At 51.3% G+C, this 7,334-nt stretch overlaps 1 protein-coding gene across 4 annotated transcripts in view; it reads right to left on the bottom strand.

Annotated features, from left to right (window-relative positions):
- Positions 1-3,827: 3,827 nt before the first annotated feature.
- Positions 3,828-7,334, bottom strand: part of Dlk1 (delta like non-canonical Notch ligand 1) — a 7,634-nt gene continuing 4,127 nt past the window's right edge. For 2 of the 4 annotated variants that reach the window (XM_031356595.1, XM_031356594.1), the window contains 2 exons: positions 6,198-6,339; positions 3,828-4,827 (listed from right to left, as the gene is read on the bottom strand). In XM_031356595.1, the coding sequence (XP_031212455.1) occupies positions 4,080-4,827; positions 6,198-6,339 (890 nt within the window). In that variant the 3' untranslated portion in view covers positions 3,828-4,079. The remainder of the gene's footprint in view (positions 4,828-6,197; positions 6,340-7,334) is intronic. The other 2 variants (XM_031356597.1, XM_031356596.1) reach the window with 2 other exon arrangements.

The raw sequence follows: 7,334 nt of genomic DNA, 5'->3' as shown, positions 1-7,334 counted from the left end.
CTCTGTTTCCCAGGATCAAAACTGGGTGCTCTCTACTCTATTACCCATCTGCTAGACCTGTGTCCCTAGCTTGGACATTTCTCATTCCTTCAGAGTGTTGAGTTCCTGGGTCAAGTTGACTTCCTTCATTGGATCTCTCCCCCATTCCCACTGATTATGTTGGGGAAATTTGTGGGTTAATGTTTTGATAGAAAATATATTTTCCATGCAGATGCTTCGGTGTTTCCTAATTCCACATGACCATGTTAGTTTCCTAACTTTTAGGACACTGTCTAGGTATAAGATCTTCTGTCCCCTTCTAGTCTCTCCTATGGTCTCTGCTTTATTTATGCTCAGAGGGAAATGGGCCATAGCAGACACAAGAGACAGAGAGAGGGAAAATAGGCCTGGGACTGTAAGGGGCAGAATGAAGCCAAAAAGAGGTAAGAAGAGGCAGGAGTGTGGGCAGAGGTGGGAGGTGATCCCTTAAAGACACCTAGGCAGCTGGGCAGACAGGGTGTCCACGGGTCCTGGGGGAGGCTGGAGGTGGGATAGCAGACCAAGGATCACTTCTTGAGCCAGCAGGAACTAAACTGAGGCTCCCAAGGCCATGGATATCAGCCAGGCCTCCAGAGTGGGGTATTCAGAGGGTGTGTCGTTGTTGCTGGTGCCCTGGGACTAGAGGAGTAGGTACTACTAGGGAACACAGAGACTGAGTTAGGAGCATGGCTGCACACCTGCCCTGCTCCACATTGCCCATCCCTTAACCTATGTTCTGTCTCACCTTAGCATCAACCCTCTAATAACCCCAGAAAGGCCATGGAAGAGGCCATGGAGCTCTGGGCCCAAACTTGTGTGGTGAGAGCTCATGTGTGGATCTCTAGGGCCCCTGTTCGTGCCCTTCTCGTGTCCCAGACCCATCCACACCTCCCATGGGCAGCCACACTGAGGGACACACAAGGTCCCTCAAGTCCTGGTGGTCTCAGCCCTCCTGTGATTAGGAAATGCTGAGGTTTCAAGTCCCCCACCCATAACCCTGTGGCACCAGGCCACAATGAAAGAGCTGGAACTGGGCCTCAGCAGAGCCCCAATATTCCCGGCCTATGTTTAAGGCCATCGTGGGTGGGGCTGGTATAGCTGGCGAATCATAAGTAAATAGCAAACACAAGTAAAGCCCTTGTTCCTTTATTTAACAATTAACAAGGTTGTTGTTTCTTTATGCATTGCGTTGCGTCTGGACTTGCCTGCCAAAAATGGGGGAAGCTAGAAAGAGCGCCCTGGTGGACATTTCTTTGACATTTTGGTTACAGAATTATCACCACTTTTGATTTGGGATCAAATTAGTTGAAAATGTCCCAGACAGCTATCTTTTAGCTTCACCACCCGTTGCGTACACTGCACTACACCAAACACATGAGATGTGCATGGGCAGCCAGAGATCTGATGCTCTCAGCAGATATCGTGAGGTCACAGATGGACCGTTCTGCGGACGTGAAGACCAGGGTGAGACTGCAGATGCTGCTCCTGTTGCGTGGTGGATGCCGTGGAATTTTGACGGGGCAGCCTCATCGGTGTTGGTTTCTTGATCTTTTGTCATGTCGGAAGGTGAGGTGATGGCACTCTGAGGGAGGCGCCTGCTCTGGAACATCCAGCTTCCACGGCGTTTTGGGGTTTGTTTTTGCCTGCCCTGTGCTTGGCTTCCTGGGGACACATGCATGTCTACTCCCCTCCTAGACTGTGCCCCTCAGCCTGCACACCCCACAGCTCCAAGAACACTCACTGCCTTACACTCTGCAGGTGCTTGGAAACACTCCCTGACTGGATGAATGGTGGATGATGAATCTTTTGGATGGATGAGGAGTTGCTAGGAGAACAGCCGGGCCCCCTTTGTCATGAGAGACACAGAGACACGGCTGCTCTCCACAACATGGAGATCAAAAAAAAAATCATGGAGTGGAGAAATAGGCTGTTTTGCCCAATTATAAAATTTCAAATTGGGGAAACTGAGGAACACAGTCATTAGCAGACTCAGTCAAGGTCTCACGCTGAGAGGCCAGGAAGGGTATCAGAAACCCACCTAGCATATGTCAATAATTATTTTTTTTTATTTTTTTAGATTTTATTTCTTAAAATGAACTCAAAATGAGATGGGATAATGATGTGACTTGTGATGGAGTCAGTTTGCCTCAGGGCGGGACTGATTGGAGGCAGGAGAGGGGCCTGGAGGGGGGGAGGGAGGGAATCGGGAAGAGGAGGATCTGGGGCACGCCCTCATCAGGATGAGGTCGCGGGCCAAATGGGGAGGGATTTCAGGGTGGGACTGGAAGGGGCTTGGGCTGAAGATGATGAATGACCAATGGCTGGGGAGAGATTCTTTGAGTCAGGGCTTTGGGTGAGATGAACCTGGGGTAGAGGTTGGAGGGGTGACTGGGTTGATAATGTGTGACAACGGAGACGCGTATGACCAATGGCTGATGACCATGAAGTGTGTGCTGTGATCATGATTTGAACAGCAACGGTGACAATGACTTGCAAGCAAGTACTCAGAGCAAGGTAAACATGGCTCACACTTAAAGCTTAGAGCATAGGTTCCTACCCAAATAATCTAAGAAGCAAAATATTCCTAACGGGGACCCAAGGACTGTGTAGCAGCCAGATCCCAAACAGGAACTGCGAAGCTACACAGGGCTCTCTCCCATTTCTTTCTACTTTTTTTTTGGTTGTTGTTGGTTTGTTTGTTTTGTTTTGCAAAAAAAGATAGATGCTCTTTTTAAAAATAAGTCAAAAATCTACGCAAGAAGCTGGCTAGGTGTTTTGAGATCTGAGGGCCCTAACCTCAACCACACAAAGGTACATCCATGGCTGCGGACAGCTGCTTTCCCACTTTTGCCACAGAACAAGAAAACACCCCACAAGCGATAGTGTCACTAAAGCCTGTGAAAACCTTGGTGGGGGCTGCACTGCTCGCTCAGATTTTGCCAGAGGGGCACTTGTGGTTCAAGGTACACTTACGTCTGAAAGCACATCTCTACTCTACGTCAGGGTGAGGGGCAGGAATGGGGTGGGGTCTGGGGGAGGCATGAGGTGGAGTCTTGGGGGTCAGGCTGGGGTGGGGAATGCGTTGCTCAAGAGGCAACACCAAATGGCACATTTTGACCTAAAGGGGCCAATTTTTCCCAAACTGGACATGAGCCAGGAGGCTCCCCATTTTGAGAAACGCTATTGGGATCGACCTCAATATCAAGTGTACAGCCAGGATAGGCCAAAACCTTTCGGATCCCAGGATGAGACCAAGTCTCCATCAGATCCTACTCTTGGAGTCAAGAAGTGTTTTTGGTATATATCCCTCGTTCCTAATTCTGAATTTGGGAGCTAGAGAGGACTTTGGTGTTTGGGTGTTTGCACCCCTCCCTTATGGGGAAGGGTGGGAAAGTGGCCCAGGGTTGGAGGTGGGGGTCTCGCCAGGGGTCATACAGCGAGTGAGCAGTAGGGTTGGGACTAGGTCCCGACCTCTCTGCCAGCAGCCAACCTGGGGTCTCTCTCTGCCTGGCACACAGCCACTACACACTGCAAAGTCACAATCAATCGGAGAGATCTAAGGGTTGCGGTGTGAGACTTGATGTGAGTGTGCGTGAGAATTAACGAACGAAAGAGTTTAGCCCTTTTCACAGTGAGTGGTCAAGCACAACACTCTTGTGGTTTCACGAGGACCTGGTGGCTGACAGCCCCCCCAGGAGAGGAACCTCAGCACCAAGTCCTGGTTCTGTTACCATGTTTTTTTTTGGTCTTTTTGATATTTTATATTTGATAATTGATAGAGTTTAGAATAACATACTTATTTCTTTAACTCATTTAGAGATGAAATTCTTATTATTATTATTCTTATTATTATTCATTATCATGCATTAATAGGGAGGGAGGGGTTCTTAGATAGCGTGATAGCATGGCACACAGCAACACAAGACAATATATGTAAGCAAAGCGTTCACTAGATTCCACACAATAGGGCAAACTCCACCACAAAAGCACAGACCGCATAGAGAGCTCTAAGGAACCCCGATCATAGAGGAGGGCCTGGGGGGTGGGGTGGGGAACGCTGCTTAGATCTCCTCATCACCAGCCTCCTTGTTGAAGGTGGTCATGTCGATCTTCTCGGGGAAGATGATATTGACCGCCAGCTCCTCGCCACTGTTGCACTGTAGCAGCAGGTTCTTCTTCTTGCGAAGCATGTGATTGTAGCGCAGGTTGGACACCCAGGCCTCGCACTTGTTGAGAAAGACGATGGCCACGGTGCCCAGCACCACCAGGCTGGTGAGCACACCCAGGATGGTGAAGCAGATGGCCTGTCCCTCGGTGAGGAGAGGGGTACTCTTGTTGAGCTCTTTCATGGACACCTTCAGGATGTGGTGCTCGGGCTGCTGAACAGGCAGCTCGTGCACCCCGGGGGTCAGGCGGTAGGTGAGCCCGTAGCCGCTGGGCAGGTGGGTGACCTGCACGGGGCTAGCCCCGCGCTTCTTCGCGCACGTGGGACCCATGAACGGGGGCTTGCACAGACACTCGAAGCTCACCTGGGGGTGCTGGAGGCAGGTGCCCCCGTTCAGGCACGGGCCACTGGCGCAGTTGCTCACCGGGCGGCTGCAGGTCTTGTCGACGAATCCAGCTGGGCAGCGGCAACGGAAGTCACCCCCGATGTCGGTGCAGACGCCATCGTTCTCGCATGGGTTAGGGGTACAGCTGTTGGTTACGATCTCACAGAAGTTGCCTGAGAAGCCAGGGGGGCACAGGCAGGAAGCATGCGAAGCCCGGCCCTCATCATCCACGCAGGCTCCTCCGTGCTGGCAGGGAGAGCTGTAACACAAAGAAGTGGTAAAGAGCCCTCGGGGGCTGGGCTAGGGCAGAGCAGTAGGTACAGAAACGAACTCCCATGGCCTCTCCCATGGCCTCTCCCACCCCTTACTTAGTCTCTCGGGCCAGAGCACAGAATGTAAGTCACTAGTCAGATGGGGAAACTGAGGCTGGAGTAAGATCTTTCATGGGCTCATCTCTCAGATGAGGCGAGTAAGGAGCACAGTCCCTGGGGCTCTCCAAGGGAGGTCTCCTGTTAGCTAGGGGTCCAGTCTGCATCCCCCACCCCACCCTACCCCACCTCACCCCACACCATCTTTATTTCTAGTGGAGTGGGCCCAGACAGCTATTGTGAGGGAAACCCTTGGGGACTCTCAGTGAAAGAAATGTGGCTTGTATCTATCTACGCTGGCGCTGGCAGGAGTGGTGTCTGTGGCGAGCTGTTTAAGAGCGGTCTATTCACCCAAGGGCAGCTTGCAAACTGAAGCTGTGTGCTCAAAGAGGAGCACATGGAGGATTTAATGTAAGTGCTTTTAAACGAGCTAGCCCTTTGTCATCTGATAAATGCCAAAACTCTGGGGAAAGGAAAGCCCCCCACCCCCATCACACACAACAAGGACTAAGCATTGCAGCTTCGGGCCAAGGGCTGCAGAGTAACTGGGCTCTGACAACATCCGAAGGGCCCCTGGGCTCCATTTTCACAGACTAGTTCAAGTCTGTTAGAACAAAACAAGTTGAAAGGTCTTGCTCTGTGTTTTTCCTTTTCCAGTAAACAGCAGTGGAGTTCAATGGTGCTACCTTCAATGTCCCTTCTAAATACAGATCTTTAGACCCCCTATGTTCCTGACTGTTCAAAGCTTCAGCAGATTCCTGGATCTTGAACAGATTCCCCCCCCCCCAGCCTCTTTCCCAACTAGGACTAGCTAATACTCGTGTGCCCCCCCATCTCCTCCAATCTCCTTAGACGTCCCAGAAAATCCAATTGAAATGCCCTAAACTGCCCCCTACAATATGGTAAGCGGGTTTCATGGCCTGGCCCTGCTGAACTCTGATCTCTTATTATGTTGCCTTTTGAAAATTATCCAGCTTGGCATCTCCATCCCCATTTCAATCAGCTGTCATTCACCAGCATGGGAACCCCGGGGACGGCAGGGGAATATGAAATCGCCTTCAGGACCATTTTTTTTTTTTAGAAAAAAATTATGGAAATAACACATTCCTATGTAAACCCCCCACCCAGTCAGAGTGAATTGGAGGGGGTACGGCTTGTGGGAGCACATCGTTCATCAGGTTACAGGTCCTCTGGGTTAGACTGAAAGGGTTCTGGGCTGAGGGGAGAGGCAAGACTCCTAGAGTGAGGTCAGCATATTTACCCATTGATCACGCAGGGCCCAGCCTTGTGCTGGCAGTCCTTTCCAGAGAACCCGGGGGTGCAGGAGCATTCATACTGGCCTTTCTCGAGGTCCACGCAAGTTCCGTTGTTGGCGCAGGGGGCTGAGGTGCAAGCCCGAATGTCTGGGAAATGGAGGCAAAAGTCACCTAGTGCCTAGCTTCCCTTTGCAGAAGCCTAAGTGGCTCTGCTAGTGATGGTCAAGTGGGGTTCAGAGTAAGAGGGGGCAGTAATTCTATACAAAGACCTGAAGTGCTGAGGGTTAGGAAGGTCCCTAATGAGAAAGCTGAGGCCAGAGAAGCAGCTAGACCCTTTCCTGGCACCCTTGGAGTGTGGCAACCTTCATCACAGAAGCCTCTGTCCCTCCCCAAAACAGAAACCAGCTAAGATGCCCGGCTCCCCCTCGCACATTTAGGGGAAGGGTCTCCAAGCCTGGGAGGCAGTAAGGGCTGACACCTCAGGGGGAGGGAAAAGCCCCCACCGGCCCTTCACACATTCCCCACAAAGTCCCTCTTTGGGAAACAAGAAGTCTAATTTAGCTACAGCAGCCGCTGCCCTCCCCAAGCTGTGGTCCTTCTGTTCTCAGGTTCTGAACTAAGGGGGTCCGGGGACAAAAGGCTACATCTTTTGAAGGCAGGAAAATTAGAACTATTGAGCGCTCTCCTGTCCATACGGGTTTCCATGAGCACTGCTGTATCTCCACTGTGTTTTAATACCCCCTGTCAGGACCACTTCATTATTCAGGCTCAGTAAGCCAGGATGAGCTGAACAAAGGGGCTTGGGGCAAGGGTTCTCTGACTGAGGAGAGAGACCCCAGCTCCTCAGCAGGGCCAGGAAGGGAACCTTTGTGGCCACCCAACCTTCTGTTCCACAGAGTTCAGCTCCTTCCTGTTCTGCCTCAGTTTCCCTCCAAAAGGAGGAAAAGAAAAAGGCTCTCTTTGCCAGTCTCTAAGGGTTTTCTCTAACTCTGAGCTGCAGAAAGCCAGGGTTAGCCAGCAAGCGAAGGAAGCCCCCAGGAAGGGTTTCCCAGTGTTAAGGTTACAGCACATGGAGCTTTTTCTCTCCTTTTTCAAAGGGCCTTGCACCCTGACAGAGGGGAGACCAGTGTCAATCAACCAGA

Source organism: Mastomys coucha, unplaced genomic scaffold (assembly GCF_008632895.1).
Source record: "Mastomys coucha isolate ucsf_1 unplaced genomic scaffold, UCSF_Mcou_1 pScaffold6, whole genome shotgun sequence".
NCBI classification, from domain to species: Eukaryota; Metazoa; Chordata; class Mammalia; order Rodentia; family Muridae; genus Mastomys; species Mastomys coucha.
Note: the sequence above shows the minus strand (reverse complement) of the source record. Positions and strands in the feature narration are given on the sequence as shown.